Here is a 26,585-nt window from a genome sequence, read left to right on the forward strand (position 1 = left end):
AGAAAATCATAGTTATTAAAAATTAAGAGGTTTATTTCAAAATTATATTAAAATTTTAAAATCTAATTAAAATAGATTCTATAACCATGTGATCTGGATTTAAAGATTTAATATACAATGAACCCTCTAGTAGCGACCTCTTCCAGAAGAATTTCCCAGAGTAGAAATAAACACTTGTACTGAGCATTATCTCTCTATCATGACCACCTCCACCAAAGACCAAAATAACTGGAAAATGTGGATGATCGTCTAACAGAGGATTTAATACACTTTTACGATGCACCAGTGCACGATCCACCTACATCTGGACCATTTAGTAGCCCATAAACGATTGGCGACTACCTCCCTAAGACGATCACTTCCAAAAGTTACTAGCATTTCTAAAGGTATAAATAAACACCTGCACTGAACACCATCTTTCTAAGGTGATCACCTCCACAGAATACCAAAAATCAAGTAGAAACATGGATGGATATCTTAGAAAAATTTTTACTCATAATAGTTACATTCATTACAATTACATGTAAAGCTTAAGGAAACTTGTAAGCGGACAAGCGGTTAAGTTGCTGAATACGGGTAGTTAGACCTGGGTTCGATTCCTAACAAAGCGGCTTTTCGTGGTTTTTTCCACATATAACGTGGTTACGAGCGAGTTTTCCTTAGAAAGGCATCCACGAAGACAACTCTTAGGCAGATAGCTTTCTTGTGCTTCGTTATAATTCAAACCAAATTAAAGAAACTTATTCATTTTACTGTCTAAACTCCAAATAAATCATACGTGGGAGCTTTTCGTATTCAGAACCTAAAACATATCACAACAGAAAATTAAATAAATTTAATTATTTAACTTGGTTATGCAGAATTCCAACTTTTAATTTATCCCTAGTTTCCAAAAATCTGAGCATGAATAATCATGTAATAAAACACACATCCATAACTTTGAAATTCAGAGAATAACTTTGATGACCTTCGCCCACTAGCAACCGAGAGGTAAAAATCTCTCGGTTGAATATTGGTAGAATTATATTGGTAGTTAAACTGATGCTCAAACCATGGCAGATGGGCTGCTTACAAGGAGATTTTCATGGTTTTCTCCACATGTAACATAAAAATTAGTCAGTTTCTATCAGACGTATGAAATCATTTTTGTATCAACTCCAGACTATAAAGAATCCTCCATGAAGGCATCCATATCCTCTCGGAAGATAATCTTAGAAAACTCTGACATAACCTAAATAATCTGATTAGATGATCATGCTAATCTACTTTCATACTGCAGCTTGCGATGCTTTAATTAATGTTTTATTTATCATAAACTGTGTTAACTACTTTAACTATTTCAGCAACTTTTTTGTTAGATTTCCTTTTTTAAATTTTTAACATCATTTTAGAAGCCTAAATATGTCTGATCGTTTTAGTAAGACATATTATTTGTAACTGTTTTACATATAAGTACAGAGAATCTCATGAAAATGAACTCTAAAAGTGTTTCCTACAACATAAATAAGCAGGCTTTTGTACATTTGCCTCTCTAATGCAACCATCTATATATAAGTGGCCCAAATCGCTTGAAGCCGTTAGTGGTCACATTAGAAATGTCTTATTATATTTGCATTTTTGTGACATTTAATAATTTCAGTTTATTTAACATGTCTGCCTTATAAATTATAATTTGATTTTTCAAGGTCGTATAACAACGTTTAATATAAATTAGAATAGTAATAATCTTTTACATTGCATTCGGATTATTGTATTCATAAGAAAGCTTTGAATCAATTGTTTATCATTAGTTTGTACGCATATTATTACAAAAATTCAAAATCTTTAATTATGATAATTTCATTATTCAGGCTGTAAATGCTAAGTCATTTAATGACAGATTTAAAATTTGTGCATTTACAATGAAAAAATCATAATTATGGAGCTTTTTAACATCTCAAGCTGGTTAAAACTGGTTGAAACGTGTTGCAGTCTCAGTTTCATAGGCAAAACCATTCTCACACTGATCTGTTATACGCTTAATTTATAGCAGTTTCCCTAAGTAACAAAATTTTAAATTTATATTATTTTTTAAAATTTGTGAAAATAAACAAAAAGAAAGGGGAAAAAAATATTCATACATTATAATTATTTTCTGTTCATCTTTTATGACAATTAGTATATTTTTCAATTTTCCTCAACTGTCAAATCTTCTTGTATTTCTAAATATCTATAGATTTTTTACAGTCCCGCCCCAATTTTAAGAGTTTTTACATTAATTATTAGAAGCATTTGAAGTAATTAATCATGCATATCGCACATGGATTCACTAATTTAGAATTTTCAGAATTGTTGTAAGCACTACTGTAGATGATTTGTCTTTCCTAGCTAATTGCAAACTTTAAGATTCAATAAATACAACTCAGTCAACTAAACTTTAAGATTCAATAAAGACAAGGAATTCATTTAAGAACTCTCAGCAATTTAGAACTTCCAGACATTTGTATTCAAGAAATGATTTCAAAAATGTTCTGCTACATCTATTAATTATAGTTCTATCGCTTGACCAGCTATATATACTGCATTTTCTCCTTGTTTCTTCTTAGGTTACTTGTATCATGATAAAAACACATGTGGGCTATCTGTCTAAGAGAAGGGATGTCTTCGTGGAGGACTTTTAAGGGAAACTGGCTTTCATTTACTTTGGAAAAAACAATAAATTTCTCTTGGAACCAACTTGTTAGCTGGGATTTGCAACCCGATCAAATGATCAGTGTTAAGCCATCTTACCGCTGTAGCACTAATGGGCTGCATTATGTATCATGCTTTATGAATTTAGAGCACAAATGACTTCAGTCTCCTTATATCATCAAAGCCTGGTACCATTTCTCATAAAAATAAAATTACTAGAAATATTAGTAAAAAGGCATGTAAGTATTTTAGTTGAGTTTGTATTCAATTAATCACCATGTAACATATAAGGATATAATTTACATAATAGTACAGTAAATTTTTTAATTTTTGAACATGTTAGGATCCTAAAAAAAAGTTAGCAAAAGTTAATGATGGGAACGCCATTTAAATAAATACCAATGCTGTAATTCGACAAATGCGTTTTGCTTATATATCCATCTCTGCAGAAGGGTGAAAATTGTAACCAATGCAGAAAATTTCTAAATTCACTTCTGCCGCATAAATTTCCATAAAATGAAAAAACAATTTTCAATACACATAAATCATTATACGAATGAATGTAAATCTTTGCTGCAGAATACATAAACCTTATTTCCAGCTAAATGTAAAACTTTTCGCATGCAAAATTCGTAAGATAAAAAATGGTAATTCTATATTAAGTCAAAAACTTCTTTACTTACATAATTAAAATAAAATCAAGTCTAAAATTTATGCATTATTTAACATCAGTACTGCATTTTGCATCTTAATATTAAAAAAAAAAATTACCTGACTAAATTACTCCCGAACGAATGTTTACAAGCCTATAATTTGTTTGATCAAGTGTGACTAAGCTGCAAAGTACTAAATCATATATTCTCTTGCAAAATCTTTTGGACTTTGTGATGTCTTGGAAAATTGGAATTGCAAATTATACGTATGATTGCTAAATATTACATTCGTAAGATTATTAATTGAATTAATTTCACAATCATCATAAAAAGAGCCTTAAATGCTTTAACATACAAATTTTCAAAACATAAAGTATGAAAAAGCACAAATGTGATAGGACTCTAAGACATGAAACAAGCAGTGCTTATTGACAAAATATCGCGATGCACTTATCCTTTGCTGGATTCTAAAAGAACACATTATCTGCAGAATTAAATAAAAGGAAGAAAAGAGCATAAAATCAGCGAAACACAATAAATTATGGGCGGGAGAGGGGGAACTTGAAACTATTTTATGAATTATTCTAAGGGTTAAAAATATCACTACTGCTGAAGTAGAATGTTTTTAAAAACCATTTATGACTTACCTAAAAGATTAAAAGAAAAAAAATAAAATTACACTACAAATAATCGAATATTTAAGAATGCTTTTTTAAAATTATTATTTATCTCTTACGCTGTGCATCTTTTATATTAAAAAAATTATACTGTTGAACATTAAAGAATGATGTACCATAGAGATAGTTTTAATTATTCTAAAGGGTGTGTATATCCATAATATTTTTTTACCAGTAAGACTTTTTCCATTGCTTTTTTTCTTCTCTTTTTGTTCTAGTGATCTCCTGTTCTCATGCTCAAGTTTTATGACATTCTGTGAATATCTATAAGGTATTTCTTTCGCTTTCTTGTTGTAGTGGTCAGCACACTCGGCGCGTATTCGAGAGGTCAGTGGTTCGAGTCCCGGTGAGGGTATTGCTCATTTTTCATCCCTCCTACTTTAAAAAAATACTTAATACCTTTACATATCTACCCAAAAGTATAAACAGCTTAGTCTAATGAATTGTTTTAATGTCCTCAGACTAAATACTATTATAATCACCACGACATAAGTTGAAAGTCAGAATGATTTCGATGGAAAAGAAACATAAAATTTTAATCCACTTCCTCAAAATGATGATTTATTAATAATAAGCTACATTCATGAGATGACTCTACCTAGCACACAGGATGGTTCAAAACTATATGTCAAAAATGTAAAGGCAGGTAGAGGGAACCTCAATAAGCAGATTTCAAATGTGTGTGCGGTAATGCCGCATTAAAGCGCTAGCACATAAAGCAGTATGAATCACAGGAAACTTAAAAGATAAGTAAAGACAAAAAAAATTATTAACAGTTTACAATAGGTGCACGAAAGAGCGGCCACCAACAGCGATACAAGATTCACAATGGCGGCGCATGAATCGGCATACATTAGAAAAGCTGTCAGGAATGTAGAGCACATGTCCAGCGGCAACAAGAATTTCTGCAGATGTAATTGCACTCTCGTACATGAGGTTTTTAATATGACCCCAAAAGAAATCTAAGCAGGTTAAATCAAGAGAAAGCAGTGGTCAGGGAACTGGTCCGCCCTATCCTATCTAGTTCTGGCCATAGATGCTGCATTTCTGTAAATTACAGGTTTTAAACTTATATACTTTACACCTTAAACTTAACTGACTTATGGTGCCAAACTAACAAATAATCAAATCAAATTCATCATAAGAACAATCCTATAGTGGTAGTACAATAAATGTTAGGTTCGCATTGTGAGTAAACCTACGCAAAAAGGAAAAATCAATAACAATAACCAAATTCACTAAAATTCCATCTTTTTTAAAAAGCCTCCTGGCTCAAACAAATGGAGTGACTTGACAGACCACCATAAAAATATATACACACAAAATAAATACACAAATGCAATTAAATTTTAAGCACACACATTTATTAATTTCTAGAATACTATAACATAAGTTAACGGGATAAACTGATCAGTTCCCTACCATAATACTATGCAAAATAACACAGACTATCACACCAAATTACAGCTTACAGTAATTAATAAATCTTAAGATGAAAAATAACACTCGTTCATTCCAAAATTAAAATACTCATAATTATTTGTAAGTTTCCTATTTTTGACATTCAGTAGCTCACTAATTAAGCTGGAAAAACAGATCTTTAAACCTTCATTTACAGACTTTAAATTAATTGGTCATTATTAAAAATATTCCAATCACTTAATAGTTTACACATATAAAATAAATGTTTTTCTTCTAAATAATTTGAAACGATAGAGAGGTAGACAAATTTTAAAAAATCACTCACAGATTTTCCAGAACATATAATCCTTGTATTCACAGAGAAAAGTCCCGTTCCTTTTCGTGAATTCATCTCTTAGATTTCTTATCTTTCTACTCACAGAGAAAAAGTCTCTTCCTTTCTCGTGTATTTACCTCTTAGATTTCTTCTAAAATACACAATCCTTCTAGTCACAGCGAAAAGTCTCTTTCCTTTAATTAATTTCATTTCTTAGATTTCTTAGAAACATTACAATTCTTCTACTCACAGAGAAAAGTCTCTTTCCTTTTTGTGGATTCATCTCTTAGATTTCTTCTGAAACATACAATCCTTCTACTCACAGAGAAAGTCTCTTTCCTTTCCTTGAAGACACAACTCTGTTGCAGGAGATAGTTAACATAACCAGTAGATAGGTGAGCCTTAGTAATCCAAACCTCGTCTTTCATATTTTCCCTTGCCCTCTGAAGAACTGTTGCCGAAACCCGCACAGCGGCGGATACTCCTCACGGATTTTAAAATGATTTGCCTTCAATGCTGTATTCATAACAGCAGAGAGTTCTTAAAGAATAAAGAAGATACCAGAAGTAATCAGCACTAAAGGTTGTCAGTAAAGTATTCACTTTATTTTAAATCTTTCTAGAACAAAATGCTCTTCTAGTAGGCTAGTCAATGCAATCCTGAACCACTTCGGCCGAAGCCTGCTGCAGGGCGAAAGCCCCCGCGCACTCTTACGAGACTTAAAATGCTACAACTCAAATCACTCCATATCAGACTCTACTCCGAAACTGAATCAACAGCCAGTGTTTGTCCCTCAAAGGAGGAGCCCCGCCGCATCTCCTTTTTGCTCAAAATCAGACTCAAGACTCAGACTAACTTCTTACAACGTGCAGGCTCCGAAGTAAACTCGTCTCTCCGCTCATAAAAATTTCACAGGCTTACCAAAAAATCATAAAATTAAATCTCCCTAATCCCAGAATTTTACTTTATCTTTAACTGAGAAAATTACACCCCCAAAATGAATCAAAATAAGACAATCTGGACAATGCAGTCCTGACCATCTGTACTTTGGGAAAAACGTGGGAACTAGACCCCCCCCCCAGCTAACAAGGGGAAACTAGCAATAAGAGAAATCCAATTACCTAAGCTTACAATAATCCCCACTATCTTGAAGGAAAATTGCAACTATAACAAAGCGAAAGCAAGTGAACATGAGAAAGCCGATTTACGACCTCTGTAGTAACAAGATGGCAAATCCCTAACTGCTTCCAATGTTAGCAAAAGGCCATAAACCATGTGTCTTCTCGCAACGTTTTCTGTCTTTTTTTATACTACAGTTTCAAAAACTACCAGCTAAATAAGGCTTTAACAATTTAAGAATACTATTTTTAACAGACTAAAATATACATGAGTACAAATAAAAATACTAGAACAATGATAACTTAAAACAAACATTAATATAATTAAAATTCGCAACATAAAATAGACACATCCAGGTGATTCCTGATGTTCCGGCTGAAGTGACCTGGGGCTCCATTGTGCTGGAACCACATTCGTCCGCGAACAGCTAAAGGAACATCGACGAAAAGTTCAGGTAAGACATCCTGTAGGAAGATGCTGTTCATGTGGCAAGTTAAATGACTGGGGAAAATGTATGGTTAAGTTATCATGTGCAATGCCTGCCCAAACATTAATGGAAAACCTTTCTTGTTAGGCATGTGTAATTGTGCCACGTGGGTTATCGTGAGCGCACAGGTTGTTGGAAAATATGACCTATTGTAACCCTTTTTCTGCATCATCTCTCCTCCTTGAAATAATTCTAATCTTTACATAAGGTTTAGTTCTTATTTTAAAGGGATATAGCAATTGCTTCTACTTCTTTTTCACTGCCATTGTTTGCATTAAGAACGGACTGTTCCAGCTTAATTAAGATGCAAAAACGAAACTTGATGTTATGTCATCTGGAAAGCTGAGTCGTGCCGATAGCTGATGGTTGCTGTGATATGACGTCATGTCTGCTTCAGGTACAAGTATCTTGCATCGCTCTGGCTTATTCCTTCTGGTTTCTGTTTCATTGCTCCCTGGTGTGCTGTTCCAGTGCCCATTGGAAGACGATATTGCGATGCGTGCCGTCCAGCGATAAGTACTGTGGTTCCAGTCCGAGAGATGATGGTTCCTGTATTCTGCAAGGTGGCTACGATATGAGCAACTGCAGTGGATTGCATCCTGTTTCTACGGTTTGGCGACGATAGATCCCAAACTGTGATTTCCGGTGAGCAACTGCCGTGGGCGGCATCCTGTTTTCATGAAGGCGACATCTTCAATACAAGTGTTTTTCCAGGACTAGCGGCAATGTTTTTCCAAGCTATGATCTCTTGTGTGTAACTACAGTGAGCAGCTTTTGCCGTTTCAAGTGCACTCAAAGTTTAGTTTAATTTTTTCAGGTGCCTTCTTGGCCAAAAAGCATGGACCTATTTATAGTGAAGTGAATTTCATATTAACCGTGTAGTTTTTGTTCTGTGATATGTTTTTCACATATTGAATGGTAGTATTTAAAGATCAGGTAATATATTTACTGTATCATTAATAGTGTAATATTCTTAAAGGAAAAACCCTTGGGGTTTATGAATAGTCAACTAAGTGTAATTTGATAATGATAATGTTACACTCTTTAAGTTTCTGATATTGATTAAATTTATTTACTGTATTTTTATTTTTATATATATTGTTAACAAATTGGTTAAGTTTAAAACTTTTGTCTTCAATGTCTGCACAGAATATAACCTTAGGGAGCTTCTATTGCTATTTCTGTTAAATGTTTTTATAACTTTAAACTTTGCTTATGCATCACAGGTGAGAATGATGAATGTTAAATGTACCCGACCGTGTAAACGTAGCCTCATCAGTGAATAAAGCATCTGCAGCAGGAAAAATTTGATTGCCTAATGACTGCTATAGGTACCAATGAGCAAACTTGAGATGTGGAAGATAATCGTCAGGAGTCATTGCTTGAATGATACGGATGCATTCCATCTTCATTTAAAGTCCTCAAAACAGTTGCATGGCTCACACCCAGCACACTTCCTACAGCTCTCCAGCTTGATGAAGGATCATCCCCTACTGAATTTAGTATTCTTTCTTCCACTGAAGAATTCTGAGATTTCTTCCAATGCCATTATAACACCTGGACACATAAGATGAACTACCCTATAACTCTCAATGAAGACGCTTGAATGTTCTACTATCAGGCCGATTCCTCTCCGGGAATCGCTCCCTGTACATCCTTTCAGTAGCTAATTCATATCCTTCTGCAGCCCCATACATGAAACGTATGTCAGTAAGCTCCGCAATGGTATAACAATACACGATGCTCAAGGTCTGTGCGGGAAATGAAGAATCCAGCTAGCCGCACTCATCTGCTAGCCGAGCAAGCTTTTATATGCCACACTCATCAGTGCTCTCTACTAGCTCAACATGTGGAGTCCAAATTAGAGTCGGGCAGATTTTGAGGTAAAAGGAGCCGCTAAAACAGGTCAACTCCAGTTCTTGGTGGACAGCTTGAATTTGAAATGAAATTTAGACGAATTGAAAAAATTAATGACAAGCTGAGTTATTATTTGTATTTATGGACTATATACATTAATAAATAGTTATTTTCTATTTTATTAACATATTAATAAATAAATATAAGGGAGGAGGATGGATGTGATATTTAAAATTAGTAATTAAACTGATTCATTTAGTTACAAATCTCGCTGGTAAATTTCAGTAAGCAGCAATAGTGGCTCCTAAAATTGATGCCATTCCTAGGAAGCGAGCAGGAAAAGGAGCAATTATTGATCTAGCAACGCGATAAGGAAGTACATATTTGATGATAAAGAGGATTTCAAAATTAAGAACTTTTTTAGAAGATGTAAATAACCTTAATGTTTCACTAACAGAAAGACTGTGGAATGATCTTGAAGAATTGGAAACTCTTCTTGGTACTATTAGGTTTTGAGGGCCGTTAAAAAAAAAAAAAAAAAAAAAAAGCGCTAAACTATTGTTGATGCCAGTGCTGCCAAAAATAATTACAACAACCCTAAAGCAAGTATAATAGTAAATAACTATCTAAGACTGAAGTTTTAATTTAGATTGAAAGGTTAATTTCATATAATACTTTTTATTATTATAATTTATATAAAAAAAGGCTAAACATGACTGAATGGAAGCAGAAGAGTAAATAACTATTTCAGATCATTATTATAATTTATATAAAAATTGCTAAACATAACTGAATGGATACCTGCATTGCTATTTTTCTACCAAGTTATCGCTAAAGCATAATTTCATCTTGTTGGTTGTCCAAACATAATTTTCTATAATGAATGTTGCCTTTTCTTTGAAAAAATTCTCGTTAAAAGTGTAGAATCGCCCACTTATTTGTTTGCCGCCTTGTACAAGGGTAAAAACAATTAGATTTTTGTTAATTTTCTTTTACTTTTTACGTGAAAATAGGTCGATGTGTACATAGATAATGTCAAGGGTGTGTGCAGTGCCATTTCTGTGCAATTCTGGGATTTTTTTTTAAGCGAAGATAGGTCAATGTGTATAAGTATGGATACCAAGTATGTGCAATTTTTAAAAACGTGTCAAGCAGTGGGTGATTCTGCATTTTACCCAAAATTCTATTGCAGACTTTTTCGTCATGGGCAATTCCCAAATTGTTAAATACATAGGATATCAAAAAAGGATTTAAAAATTAAACTAGTATTTCAATGACAGTCTTAAGAAATACAGAACTACATAAACACACAATCTGAAATCAGCACATACGCTAGATTTGGTGTGCTGTTAAATGAGCATGTTTGCTAGATTTGGTGCTTTTGCAGATTGATTTTCACTGCAATTTTTTACGGTCCTCAAAACAGAATAATACCCTCTTCTTTCTACACCGTATATAGCCACAAAAAAAGCTGCAATCTGAAGAATTGACAGGAGGCGAGAATGGAAGAATCGGATGTTTGTTCTTTTGGAAATGGAGGTTTTATTGCAGAAGGAATCATTTCTTCAATGAAGAAAAGAGAAACTACAGGCACATAGCTAAAGGGGGTGCCCTTGACGCCCTCCCGCTTCAGCACTACCTATACTTAAAAAAAGTCCTAAATAATTTTCAATAGATAAGACTTACGTTTTATTAAAATACTGCTTTCCCGCTTCCCAAAACAATCATGTGATTAACAAAGAATGACCAAAAAGTCTACTGTTTTCCATTTAGAAGTAAGATCAGGAAAAGTCATTCTTCCTCAGCAAACAAGTGGAGGGAAAATACTTCGAAGGTTAGGTGATACTTTCAAGTCGTAAAGCTTTTGTTCTGAATAACCCTCCGTATCAGGTCCAGCTTTCACTCTAGCTATCAAGCTTAATGTCACTAAAGAAGAAAAAGGCCCTTTTGTTTCAGACCAAGTATCTAAAAGCATAATGGTTAAAGAAAATAAGCATAAAAGGAAAAAAATAAGCTGTAGTATTTAATTTTGAGATTTGCTACTTATTATCTAAATATTGCACAAAATAGGGAAGAAAAAACGGTAAAATAATTTTGAGTGATTATTTTTGCTTTAATTTCGAATTTCAGTTAAGTCAACATATATAGCAAAAATATTAAACTTTTTTTGGAATAATATAGAAAGCATGTGAACTTCAATGCTTTCAATACAATGAATTTTATTTCCTTTGTCATCTAGCAATTTAAAGGCCCACCAGCGGCCGAGCGGTAAAGACGCTGAACACTGGTAGTTCGGTGCGAGGTTCGAATCCCGTGAACGGGCTGGCTGCATGGGCGTTTTCGTGGTTTTCCCCATGTGTAACGTGTATACGAGCCAGTTTCCCTTAGAAAGTCCTCCACGAAGGCATCCTCCGTTTAGGCAGATAGCCCTCATGTGCTTTGCCATAATTGAATAATCCTAATCCTTGTTATTTAAAATGATTTAATAGGGTAGTTGTTAAATATGCAGATAGTCCATTCACTGACAAGTAATTTATTTTATTTTATTACTATCCCAAAGGGGAAAATTCCCCAGAAGGGATATTAATTTCTTTTTCGCATTTTGTATTGTTCACTATAAACGACATTTCACTTTTCAAATTTTGCCACCAAATCTTAGAATTACATTTAATGAAATTAAATAAAGAAGAATCTGCATGAATGTATGTATGTTTCTCTCACTATGAAAAAACAGCAGTACCTAGAGACATCAAATTTTGAATAATGTAGTCTTTCTCTCGAATATGAGCATCTTGAAGCCCAAATTTGGAGTTTGGAATTTGTTATCTATCTTATTATCTACCTCATATTTTGTAAATTGTGAACCAATTTTTGATTAACAAACTCAACAATCCCAAAGCAGCAGTGGTAACATTGTACGAAAAAATATATTTATCTCTAGCGTGCAAGAACTATATATCGGAAATTCTAAAGATACACTTTTTTTAAATTTATTTTGTGACATTCAGAGCGATTCGACGCAAAGTCACCAAACGAAAGCAATAGTCCCTCTGGGACAAAGCCCCTTTGGACTAATAATAAATATTGTTGCTGTATTAATTAAACAGCAATTAAAAATAACAGACTATACTGCACCAATAGTTATATTTTTACAACTTATAAAACTAATTAGGCTACTTAATCCTGCTTTCAATAAAGCAGCTAACACGTGCCATCTTTGCTAATGATCAGGCATTTTCTAATATGATAATGAAGGTATTTTTTAATACTTCATAACGATTAGGCCATCAATATTCTATAAAATAACTAGTTATATTGCAAAATCCAATAATTTTATATACTTTATCTGATTCATTCAGGTAATTCATGAAATAAGTTATTTTATAAAACAGCGAATTCCAGGCCTTTAACAGCAACATAAATAAGGGACTAAATCTAGCTGAGAACGAACTGTTAGTTTCGTTCTCAGCTAGGATGGGGACAGATGAAATCGTTTAATTCGACAGATGGTAATCATTAAAGCGTTAGAGCAGAAGAATTGTTTCTCCATTAATTTTTTTCTTCCAGGTGACCTACCCTGAAACTGGATCACTTTCCAGAACAATGCAAAACAAAGTGTGGGAGAAATGGAAGAAATTAGATCTTCCCAGAGGCATCTTAAAAAAAAAAACCTCTTTTCTAAGTGACCTTGGTAAGATGCAGCTAGCTCAGCGTCTTACACTTAACACTCCCTGAATACGGCGCACTATAACCCTCCTGATTAAATGAAAATTTGGCTGTTTTCCCAAACTCAGATTGGCGATATTATCTGGCGAGATTTTAGAGTTCCTTTTTTTCCGTTCCTTATTTTCCATTTCCTTTTTTTCCGAGTGACATTTTTTCTGCACACCTTTTTAAAACATGTTGATACTTGAAAAGTGTTTGCAGCATAGGAAATACTGCTATTATTTGTACATCCTGCCCTCACAATAACATGTTACGCCAACTGAGAATTTTGTGTAAAAGTAATTTATTAATTGGTTTTAGGGACAATACAGCCATGCAAGACCAAGAAATGCTTTGTTGTAGCAGTGGAAGCAGAAATGCTTTGTTGTGCATAATCGGAAAACTATTATGCTTTTCGAGTAAATTGTTGAACTCACTGAGGACGACTTAATTATTTTTTCAGACTGCTGGTAAGACTAGAAACTTAAATAAGAGGAAGCTGAATTTCAACATATGAAAACAATTCATTACCATAACTTTGTTGATCCAGAAATCAAACAATACACATAGACCATAGAAAGACTCTGGAGATCCACGAAATACATTGACAGACCACATTAGAACTCATATCCCATAGAATTTATGTGGCAAGGCATTGCAGGAGCGCTAAGCACAGAAACATTTTCCTTTTGATTGAAAATTTAAAAAAATAATAATTAATGTATGAAAAGTACTGTTTTCCGCGTAACTGCTTTACATCTGCAAAATAGAAAAATATTATGTACAGGCTATCTGTCGCTTATCCTCAAAATTGTTTTGTAATTAAACATATTTAGAATATTGCATTTCTCCTACGATAAATTACACATAAAAATTTAAGAAGGTTTTATATATATAAATATGCATGTTTATAGTATAAAGAGTACTACAGTGCAATGCAGAAATATTCCATACCGCTTTGCACAGAAATATGTGAAACCAAGTATTCGTCTTTCCAAAAAAATATCTCTAGACCATTTAGTTCTTTTTCTTATTTTACCTTCTTTCGTTGCCTCTTCGCTCATAAGAAGGGAAGATAAAATAGCATTCTGTTGAGCCAGTAAAACTTTGTGGTGAGCTGAAAAAGCCATGACACAAAATAATGAAAACAAGCAGAGCGAACGCAGGAAATCAATCAAGCGAGAAAACAGCGCACGAAAGGTGTAAACATCCATGCATGCATGCGCAAATTTAGCTTCTCTCATTGGCCACAGCTTAGACCCGTCTCACAGGTGTGAACGAAACTCCTATATTTTATGCCCTTTATGCCGCTGTCTGAACGCAGCTTAATATTCAAATTCAAGCCACTGTAAGAACGGTGAAATATATTACGTTAGAGTAGATTTAAGGATACCCCTTGGATTATCGATAAGTTGCTGTTTCATTTATCGCCAAGTTATTGTTTCATTTATGGTAACCTGAGTAGTTGAATGTTATGGAAACCCTATTATGATGAAATTGGTTGCGTGATTGCGGTCAATTTGAACCATGGGAAAAGATTTGGAAAGTATGTGTTGGATTTTACATTGTTATTTTGGGATTTACACGGTAAAACTGCTAAATGTAGTTAAGATTAATTTGAAGTTTCTGTACGAGTTAGAACGAAAGGGAAAAAAGCATTAATTGACTGGTGTTAAATGAAGGTTTACTTATTAGGTTAGCCATTATTAAGTGTCCTGTTTGTAGGAAGGAATTGTGTATGGTCGAACATCGGAAGATACCGGAGCTGTGAAGGATATTTGGTCTAATCCTAGTATCCGGTGCACACGGGATTTGGCTACTTTTGGCGACTTTATGATGAGCAGTAAATACGAGGCATTTACGATGAGTAGTTAACGGGTCATTAAAAGAAAATATACAGTTAAATATAGTATATAGTATGTATATAGTATATATACTATGTGTGTATAATATATATATAGACGTTCTTTGGATCATTTTTGGTGTTGGCAATAATTTTCAAAGTCGCGCCAAGGCTGCACCGTATACTAGGATTTTACCGGATAGTTTTTACTCTTATTTTTGTGAATTTATGTGGTGACACCAGTACACAGAGTCTAGATCAGATAATTTTAGGAAGTATTTAGATGCTGTTAAGGAATTTTGTTTGACTGAAGACAAGTAAATTTGTTAATAAGGTAAGTGGATATTTCCTTTGTATAGTGAAAAGATGATTTTCCTTTTTTATGTTATTTCAATACTTGATTTAAAATGTAGTTTGTTGAGATTATATAGTTTTTGCTGGCTGCTCCTTTAACTTTTTAAGTGAATATAGATCAATGTGTACATGGACAAAGTCAAGGGAGAGCACAATGCCTAATTTGTGCAATTCTCTGAATTTTTTTAAGTGAAAATAGGTCGATGTGTACATGGATGCCGAGTTTGTGCAATTCTTTGACTTGCACAAACTCGGTGTCCATGTACCGCCAAAAATCGCCAAGGGGCACCCGTAAATATATTTTTACCATATATTATTACCAAAAAAAATTAAATGGTAATGAAATATTAAAAAGAACATATCAGATTAAAGAAAAAAAATAATACAACAATAAATAAATAAAAACAGAAAGAGCTCTAGTAAATTCCACAGATATAGAACGTAGGAAGATTTTCCCGCTTCTTGCGTCTTATTGACATGTTTGAAATGCCGCCATAAATGGCGCGCTATCTGCCATTTACAAGATGAAAAGAGAGGCGCTAAGAAAATTGGTTATATGCAAGTAAGCCGCATTTCAATAAGAAAATAATCTTTAAAATAATTTTCTTTAGTGAGAGATACAAAATTCATACTTATTTCATTGTTCACAATCGACGGCACTTCCACTTTTGAATCCGATATACCAGCATTAATTTCTTTTTTAACTTCAGCCGTGTATTTATGATACGGAAACTGCAGCAAAGCATTGCAGTCCTCCAAACTCAAGTGTTCTTCCGTGTTTACATCATTACTGTTTTCTTCCAACATGGCTTTAACTTTGTAAACATAAATGTATTTCACACTTTACCCACCACTACACTCTCTAAAATCAAATACAACATCATAACATAAAGTTGAGATGTTTGCCGTGTGTTCGAGACCACAGAAGTTTCTCGAATACAAATAATAGCTTCAAGCCCAAGGCGTTTGACTTCCGGAGTACCTTTGCAAATTAATGCAATTACCTCCACAACTTCGATAAGAAAACTGAAATAATTAAGAAAAAGCAATGGCTAAAGGGAAATGAACGAAACCGTTAAGTGTTTACGGAGAGAGAAGTGAATAAGGAGTCCACACTAGGGACGAAAAATTTTAGTCAACAGGATACTAAGCCGACAGTGACGTTTAACTGGCACGTACCCAATAATTATTTAAACTTACTATCAATTACAAAATTTCTCGACTTCTCCATAAGTTCATTATTTAAGTTATTTTTTCACCTATCAGTAAAATTCATTTTTCGATTATTATAGATCTCACATGTGCTTTTAATTTTTAATTATTGTGTTAGCATTGTTTGATATGTATCGTGCTGTTTGGTATATATTGGCCAAACTGGAAAAGCGCTGAAATTTCTCGTCAGGGAATATGAATTAAATTTCGGTAATACCTTTACGTTTCATTACTATTTTACTCAATACATCATGTTACATTCTTTTCTTTACAAAATCGTTTCGCTCCTCCCACAAATAAAATTTCCCTTCCCTGTCATGAAAAATCTAAATAATGCAATAAAAATTGTTATTCTTGAATTATACTTTTTATAGAAACATATGGTGGTAAAGGGTTAGTTTCGAAATATATATTATTTTGTTATTAGAAAAAATTTAAAAAAGTGCATCAAGACAAGCAAAGGTATAAATTATTGACCTCTATAATGGGCTGTTCATGCCACCATATTTGAGATAAAAATTCTGTAACATTTTATTGATCACGCCTCTCTCTTAAAATACTTGGGTTAATGTTTATAGCACTAAACTGGTGCATTATGTTTCATTTTGAAGTAAAATATTCTTTAAGGTTTTATTTCATTCATAACTGAATTCTGTTCTCAAAAACTACAATTTTCACTCTTCATACATCGAAAACGTTGCTGATATGAAATTCTGGACGTTGGCGAAGCAAAGCGAGACATCCTGAAAAGTCACCTTAATGTAATGCCATCTATCAAAGCTAGATTTAACTAAATCAGTCATGTAACTAGATAATATTATGTACTCTGTTTTGAAAGTCGCGATGCGTAATTTTCAATATAATGTGTTATATTGTGTCATGTTTTTCTCATAAAATGTAACTTTCTCAGTATCTGTTAAAAATGTATAAATTTTCATTTCACTTTTCATTAACATTAACTTTTTTTTTCTCTTTCATTCCTTCTCTTTCTCGTTTCTGTTGTAGCTACCTGGTAATAGGGAAATTTTTGGTGTCTATTTTCCTGAATGCATTTATAAAGTTCTAGCCTAAAAAGGCAATTTTATTGGAAGAGACTGGTTATATATTAAGTAAAACGGTTACTCTATTTATGTTAGGCCCAGCAGCGGCTGAGCGGTAAAGTCACTGAACACTGGCAGTTCGGTCCGAATTTCGAATCCCGCGAACGACAGTCTGCACGGGTGTTTCCCCATGTGTAACTTGTATACGAGCTAGTTTTCCTTAGAAAGTCCTCCACGAGTGCATCCCTCCCATTAGGCAAATAGCTCTCTGGCTTAGCTGTAATTACATAAACCAAACCTACTTCTGTTCGCAGGCCATGAGGTAGGAATTCCCATGCCGGAGTACTATCCCATATTAATAAATATGCGATGCCTAACCTGTAATTGTATAGAGTGTAAATAGCATTTTAGATTTATAAAAAGTAGTTCCAGTGTGGCGAGCAGTAGGGCGAATCACTCAACTTCCTGACAGGGAAAGGAAATTTCCTTAGTGGGAGGAGCGAAATGGCTTTATACGGGAATGAATGTAGTGTGATGTGTTGAGCAAAGTAGTAATGAAATGTGAAAGTATTAGAAATTTAAAACCATTGGGAAGAGTGAGACTCATTGTCGGCTTAATGTCATATCAGCTAACTGTCCTGTCGGCTAAGTGTCCTTGTCGGCTAAGTGTCCGTGTCGGCTAAATGTCTAACTAAATTAGCCAACCAATTAGCCAACACGGACAGCTAACTGTCCGTGTTGGCTAATTGGTGTCGGTAAAATGGTTGTCAGCTAAGTGTCCGCGACCGAATAAAATGCACTGGAAGGTTATACATAGTATTCATTTCAATTAGCCCAGAATTATAAATCTGCTATGATCAGTTTCCAGAACAAAAATAGTGAACATTTTATTAAGTTGTATTAAAAAGTCGTTATTATAAAGAAAAGGCTGCAAATTGGGTTTCTGATTTAAATCAAGATTGTAATTTTAAAATCTAAATTAACTTTTTTAAATCAATATTTTTATAAAATGTGTAACTTAAGTTAGTATTAATTATTAGAATATTGTTGCAAGTTGTAGAAGTTATATATTGTATTTTACAGAAAGTGGTACTAGTACACACATAAAAACCATGATTAAGAGCAAATAAAGTACAAAAAATGAGACCTATGTAACATATTGTGTGGAAATTAGTTGTCTGAAGATCTTTTGACTTGATAAATTGAAGGTCCTTGTTATTACTAGTTCATTTCATTACATTTAAATTTTATTAGATAAAATTAAACAGACAATTCTTAGCTTCTAAAAAGTTATAATTTTATTTTAAATTGCATAACTACGCAAATACAAACACTCAACGTTACAAATATTTTAAAATTGCCCTCTAGAAGCTATATTCAAACGACAAGTATTTAACAAAGTAATGAACATATTTCACAATTATAAACACTGCTCACTGCTAATTTTTCTCACTTTTATCATAGAACTGTTTTATATTAATAATAACATAGTGATTAAAAAAATTGAATTTTACAATAAGTTTATTAAAAATATAATTATTGTATAATACAATAAGTTTATTAAAAATTATATCTGATTAATTTTTTCTAGAAGTTGCAAGACCTGTATGACTGAGAAATGACTATAGCTAAGCTAATTAAAAGGATGATGGAAAATATAATTTTTGAACCAGAGAATATTCATGCAGATAAAAAAATTTCTAGTTGTTCCGAAAAAATTAATACACAGGGCTAGTTAAAATTAAGAAGATTTACACAATACATATAATTACATAAACATTATAAACATTAAGAATTGACTAACGGTATTTAATGGAATTATAAAATAGCAGTTTATTTTACATTTACCGAATAAAATCTTATTAGATTTCATATACAATTCAAGGTTAAAAACGTGCCATTTTTCAAAATAGTAAAATTAATTAAAGTTGCATTTAAAATTTGTACATACAATTTAAAATTTGTTCATGGAAAATTCATTCACTCCAAAAAATCCAAATGCAACCATGATTTTTTAAATTAGAACAGCATATAAATGCTATTTAGAAAGTGTAATGAAATATGTACATTTTATCACAAATTCTTGAAAAGAATACAATATGATATGTATCTCTCTTTGTGTTATATATATATTAATTTACTACCTTTATTTTACAGCAATAGGTCCAAAAACACACAAAATTACTTTATGCACAAAGTAAAGAAATAAAACAACAATAATATCATAGACTAGGAAATATTTCGAGTACACATACAATATATACATACATTAAATACAATATCTACATACTTATCAAACAAGTACGAGGAGATAAAAATGAAATGAAGAACGTAAGTTTAACTTTTCCATTTCAATTTATACTTCATATATATATATATTTGTAAATTTAAGATAATTTTATTAATGTCTGAATCTTGCACTTTTTAGACACAGATTCAAAATTGTCTTTTTGAATTTCATCATTTTTTTTTTTTTTCTTACAAAAATTTTTTAATAAAATATTTGTTGAAGGCCAAATAATTTTTGAAATTAAAATTTCTGAAGAATGACTTGAAGGACAATTTACTGATTCTAGATATATTTCTTTAGAACTTAATATTGCTGATGTAATTTTAAACACAAGTGATCTTTGATTCTGGACTTCACAAAAATCCACTTTGTGGTCAGGTGATAATAATTTTGTGATTATAATGTAATTGTAAATTACAATCTGAATAACTTCCTCGGAAGGATATTTTAGATTTCCTCTATCCAGGTTTCTTATGAAGACATATTTTTCGCAAATGTCTATAGTGTTATCTATGGCCATTATTTGATAACATTCAGAACATTTTATTTTTTTATTAGCTGCATACCATTTTCAGGAAAGCAAAGACCAGCAGTACAGCTAACTTTGAGAATATTCTGAGCCATGAAATCATCCCGGACGATTTGTTCATCCGACCTTATGCTGCACACTCAATTAGGCAAGCCAATAATTAAGTGTTACTCGTCAGTACTCCGTATGCATCTTTCCACATCATCTCTTCTGACAAGGATTCCAATCTAGATTTCGACCAATCACAGTGAAGTGCCAACAGGCTACGAGCATCGTTCGGACTTTGGAGTAATTACTTTGGACTTGTTCTTGGTTGGACCAGTGTTGCAAATATGCTCGCGTCAGCTTCTGAGCCCTGGCGAAAAATTGCGCCGTAATCCCCTTTTCTCCTTGTTATTTCTCCCCTCAAAGGAAACTCAATCAGGAATTTTCTATTACCAGGCTCCGCATGGAACTCCTTGTATGACTGAGAAGTATTGTTCCGGCAATAGAAACCCAGTACAATACAGTATATCGCAGTATCGCCGTCTCCAACATATACCACGTGACTTAGGTCGTGGCGCTTTTGGGGAGTGATAGCTTAGGATGTTCATCGCCAGTTTGGCGATCTTTTGATATGGCAGGTAGTGTTTTTTATTTCCGTTTGCTGGCAGACAACGACCTCGTGTTATTCGATTTTTTACAATTATTTTTAGATATAACTTAACCCCTGAATATTTTTTATCTATATTTTTAATAATTGCTTTAAATTATTTGCACATTTGTTTAAGATGTTTAGGTTGAATAATTTTAGGAAGAATATCTAAAATAAATAATAAAAAAATTGAGATGGAAACTTTAATTTTGAATAACATTTAAAAATTAATTGCACTACTGTTATAATATTTGAGAAGGTAAAAAAATTCTCTTTTATTTTTAATGCATTGCATCCTAAAGAGAAAAAGAAAATCACATTGTAATATATGTATTTATGCAATTGATGAAATATATAAATACAGACTGTTGACTTTCAGCTGGAACTATAAACTGTTACTTTCCAAACTTATAATATAGTTTATGATACAAAAAGATAAATTATACTGAAATCTTATTACAGAAAAATATTTTACTTTCTTATATTTACATAAACGTGATTTTACTTAATTTAAAGTCAGAAATAGTTTTTGGAAGAATTTCATTTACCTTTGACCTTTCAGTGTTACCAATAGTACTTGCATTCTGGAAATGTACGATAGTAAATAAATTTTTATTTTTAAAAAGATCTTTCACTGGTTGTAAATGCCCATTTTATTCAGTTACTTGCATATTAAAGTGCTTATAAACTTAGCAATGTCCAGAAAATAATTTCATGCAAACTTGGAAGCTACTGCCTTAACTGTATGCTGCTATACATTAAATTTAGTAAGATTTCATATTTTGCAGATCAGCTGTAAAATGCACATTTCCAAAATAAAATTTTCTTTCTGAATTATAAATTCAAACATGGAAATACATATTCTATTTTATTCCTGTATCCCAATTAAATAAACGCATTATGAAAATGTGCATTTAAATATAGTATTTACTATAAAGTAAGTGGATTTAATTACAAATAAACACTCAAAAATTAAGTAAAACAAAAATATACTACTTTGTATGAACACCAACCTTTTAAATGCGAGCAGGACGCACATTTTGAACAAAAAGCTTTCGTGCTTCACCAGCTGCAAAGGATTCCAATTTGCATCTGTTGAAGAAATAAAGCTTTTCATTTGAAAAGCATGTCTTGCTCATATTTAAAAGTTTGGTATTCCAAAGTAGTATATATTTATTTTAAGTGGATTAATACTTTTTTATTTATTAAAATTATTTTTTCTAAAGTATATTAGAAACAAGTACCAAAAATCACCTACTCAAACTGGTAGTCAAGTATATTCCAAATTTCCTATTTTTGATTTGTGAATAAGTACTGAGCTTTTTAAAACAAAGACACACAATTTGGCCGAAATATAGAAACTAGGTATTATTATGTACTACATGAATAATTTTATGAAATACAATACCCTATATATGGTTCTGATATGGGAAATTTGACTTATCAAATATTTTTTTGGAGATGGTATAAATTTAAAAAAAAAAAAAAAAATTAGCGTGTAAAACCATGGAAATCTTTATAGATATATAAAGAATGTGATATTTACTTTTAAAAAATGAATACATAAAGCAGTGTAAATAAAATATAAAGTACAAATTAAAATACATGCTTTTAATTTTAACAAATACAGGGCTTAAATAAAACTGACTTTCACAGAAAAGAAAAAAAAAAGCTTTTATGAATAGAAAGTGAAAACTAGTAAAGATATAATGATGAAAGCCTCATTCAAACCTGCAAAAGTTCACTCAGATATAGTTTTGATGGTTTTTTTTCCTTTGGACAAACTATATATATATATATATATATATATATACTGTTTGTATGCAACAAAAAGTTAAGGCCTGTTTTCAAGGATTTTTTTAAAATTTAACTCTTACTAAAAATCTTAATACACACTTAATCCTCATTATAAATTTTAAAAAATTCTATGCTATGATATATTTATGTTGCTAAAAATAGTGTTAAAGGAAAAATATTTTTAAAAATCCTAAATTAAACAAATATTACTATGAAAGCAAAAATTCTGCAATCAAATATTGAGATGATTAAGTTATAAATAGGTGGCACTTTTAAGTATAGGCAATCTGTTGACATTACGAGTTAATACCATTTTATTCCTTATACTTATAATGTTTGGTAAGTTTGAATTCACTGCCACTTTATTCATGCTTTACCAGATCATTCTTATACATTAGCTTAAATTTAAAAAAATTTAGGATTGATTCATGCATTATTAGCTAAGATACACTATTGTACAAATTTTCAGCTCATTTATAGATTTTGAATTAGCTTTTTTTTTAACAAAGTAAACATATCGCGCAATCTTATCTCAATAATTTAATAATAATAATAGCATTTTTTTTAAATCGCAGGCAGTACTTGTTTACGAAACCAAAACGCGTACGACTTGGCGAAAAAAGATTAGCGCCAATTGGCGCAGCTTTCTATTTCAACGGAGTACACGGAAAAAGAACATAAAATTCAATTATTTGTAAAACGTGATTCCAGTAAATAATGTCACAGTATTTAATGCATTTTGATGCTATTAATACATGATGAAAATGTCATATACAGCGGCAATTTTCTTTTACAATATGGCTGAAACTTTCCAACCAATTCAACAGAGATAGTAAAATGACAGAAAATACTGGAAATAAAATAATAAATTATGCAGTTTTAACTTAACAATGAAAGGTTATAGTCCTACTTTTGCAAAACTTTCTTTACATCCATAGGCGCTGCAGCGGATAACCATTTTGTGACCGAGCAGAGCAGGCGTCTTTCGTCGTATAGAAATGAATGTAAAGTATTTCCTGACATTCGGAATTCGACCAGCAGTCACGTGATACTAATGTTGGAACCAGTTGGAGGTTGCAGATACTGTGATATAATGTATTATACTAGGTTTCTGTTGCCGAAGCAATACTTCCCATTCATGCAAAGAGTTCCATGCGGAGCCTGGCAAATGAAGAATCCTGAATGAGTTTCCTCTGAGCGGAGAAATAAGAGGGAGAGAAATTAAAATAGACCGAAGTCTACATGATGCCTGGAAATAGATGTCGTGGGGCTGTGTGTAGTAATCCATTAAAGTTCGTGCATGTCATGTAACACCTGCTTCTTAATCTTCAGATTCAGCAAGTTTCATGAGTGTCATTGCTGCATTAAAACCGGCGAGTACCTTCTCTGCAGTCGACTTTGCTTTTCTTATTTTTTCTACCTGCGAAATAATTGTTGTCAAGAAACTGTTTACTTGTCTGTCTCTTAACCAATCCAGAGCTTCACTTTGCACTTCTGGGGGTGGCTTGAGTTTTCTCTTCAATTTGTCACTGTAGAGGGTTGCTTCGGCCATTTTCTGCTTTTCTCCTTTTACCTGCTTTATGAATACCGGAAAATCTGCATCTGTTGGTGGCGGGATTGATGATCTGAGGAATATTTTTCCTTTCAAATTTTTTACGGTACTCCTTACATCCACGATAACTGGATACATGTTTTTCTTGACAGAAAATACAGCTGGAGGGTTTCTTCAGGTTTTAAATCTCACTTATTACTTCTATGGTTTTCTCCGCATTTATAGCAGCGTTCCGCGTTGTTGCACAAATGCTGTGAGTGACCCCACTCCTGGCAACGATAGCACTGAGTGAGGCGTTTCTTCGGAGCAAAATTTTCGATACGAACATTCACGCTGAACATATTGTTCAACTATGGATAGCGTGACCAGCTTTGTTTTTCTTCAATTCTAGCAGATAGATTCCCAGTTTTTCAAAATTGTTCCTTTTACTTCTTTAAAACTGCTTTACTTTCTCGATAGAGAATTTACGTCTTTCGAGCTCCTTAAAAAATTGCTTCTTTCGTAACATGGCTTGGGAGATTTTTCAGCACCACCCGGGTGGGTTTCTCACAGTTCAATTGGAAGGTGTGGAAGGGGATACCTCTTTTCTGTAAAACAGATGTGGTGTTTCAGTAGTCCATTAGATTTTTAACTTTAACAAATATAGATTTACTTTTCGTTTCCGCTTCAAATTCTTCCGAACAGGTAGAACGCAAAATTTATTCGATTTTCAACCAATCAATAGCTACGCTTTGGAATACAATAGGTGGGGGCGTTTCCTTCTGCGTGGCCACTCCCTCTGACTCCCCCTCGCTCTACCGGTTCTTGATATTTTCTCCACCTTTTTTTCCGTAACCAGACTATCAAAACGGTTTTTTTACACTTTCCATCAGCTCCACTTCTTGAGTTACTTTAGCCGTCTAGTTTGGCGAGATCCAAAGACCATCTTTTTCTACATCAATAAGATTCTCTGCGGCCTTCTGGGTTGCCATTTTTTTCTCTTTTTCTAACATCAGCTCGCTGACATATCCTACACCTTTATTATTGAATAAGCTTAACAGTTGCTCTAACTTCTCTTCCTCTTCGCTGACATTTATCGGCTTCGTTATCTCAAAGTCCGATTCAGTCGCTGTTTTAAGCTTCTTCTTTTTTGCTCTTCTTTTTAGGAGACTTGAAGAAAACATCTTTCTTTAGCGGGAATTGGAGCGATTTCGTTGATCTCAGCGATCGGCCAGATTCTAAATAATCATCAGAAGATTCACATGGCATCCTAAATAAGGAAATTTTAATTACCCTAAGGCTATGCGCTGAGCTAGAGGCAGGGGATCATCATAGAAAAATGGAAGGGCCGGCTCAGACAAAACAACAGCGTTTTTCAAAGTGAAGCCTTGGCCATATTGCAAGCAATCCATTATGTACATTCCATAAGATGCAGGCAGGCCACAGTAAAAACTGACAGCTTGTCAACATTACATGCGATTTGGAACCCCGACCATCCCTCTGAAATTATTCAAGAGATACAGAAGGCCCTTAGAAATAATCCAAATTTTAAGATTACATTAGAATGGATAAAAGCACACGCGGGCCATGAAGGGAATGAAATGGCAGATCAGCTTGCCAAGGAGGCCACCACAGAAACAGCAATAGCAGAGACAGTTATACCATGGCCGCGTTCTTACTTCAAGCGTACGCTGAGATTGAAAGCCATGGGGAAGTGGCAATGTGAATGGGACGAGAGCAACACTGGGAGGAGGACCCATTACTTCTGTGGTTATGTGGACACAGACAGAAATATAGCAAACACGCAGCTCGCAAGGTTTTTCTCAGGGCACGGTCCCTTTCCTGACTATTTCTACAAACGTGGTTTCTGCAATACAAGTCAGTGCGCATGTGGAGGACCGGGCTCGCCAGAGCATTACTTGGAGACATGCCCGCTGACTGAGGGTCTCCACATTAGACTACCAGCCAATAACAGACAGCCGTTCTGTAAATATCTGATTAAGCAACGGCACCTAATTAAAAAGATTGTGCAATTAATGGACAAATTAGCGGAACTCAATCTGGATTTGTGCCAAATTTAGCTCCGTAACATAAAGCGTATGTTATCCTCAAAATAAAATACCCTATGCAACTATAAGATTTAATGTCAGCAGTACAAATTATAGACCCAGAATCAATGAGAGTATTAAGAAAGTAAATATGTAAATAAATATAATAAGCTTGCGAGTAATACTATATAAATGTGCATGAGTCATACCTTCAACAAGCAATGCAAACAGAAATGTAGAGTGGTGCAAGCAAGCAATGTACAGTGCATCCCCCTCAAAGTACAACGCTATATACATGTAAATATGCTCAGTGCAAATGTGTTTATTAAGCAAGCGTGTTAATCAAGTGTGTTTCCAAGTGTACTCCAATTTACTGGCACACAGCATTATCACATATGTAC

At 33.2% G+C, this 26,585-nt stretch overlaps 1 protein-coding gene across 4 annotated transcripts in view; it reads right to left on the reverse strand.

Annotated features, from left to right (window-relative positions):
• The window catches only part of Pbp95 (proximal sequence element A Pbp95), a 225,918-nt gene extending 209,939 nt beyond the window's left edge, over window positions 1-15,979 (reverse strand). For 2 of the 4 annotated variants that reach the window (XR_015042526.1, XM_085821709.1), the window contains exon 1: window positions 15,736-15,979. Coding sequence is in view for 3 of the 4 variants with exons in the window: in XM_085821709.1 (XP_085677835.1) it covers window positions 15,736-15,910 (175 nt within the window). In the remaining variant the exon portion in view is untranslated. The remainder of the gene's footprint in view (window positions 1-15,735) is intronic. The other 2 variants (XM_085821708.1, XM_085821707.1) reach the window with 1 other exon arrangement.
• Between the last annotated feature and the right edge of the window lie 10,606 nt (window positions 15,980-26,585).

Source organism: Stegodyphus dumicola, chromosome 8 (assembly GCF_044657685.1).
Source record: "Stegodyphus dumicola isolate Sdum_Otavi_A_Nest chromosome 8, ASM4465768v1".
Classification (NCBI taxonomy): domain Eukaryota; kingdom Metazoa; phylum Arthropoda; class Arachnida; order Araneae; family Eresidae; genus Stegodyphus; species Stegodyphus dumicola.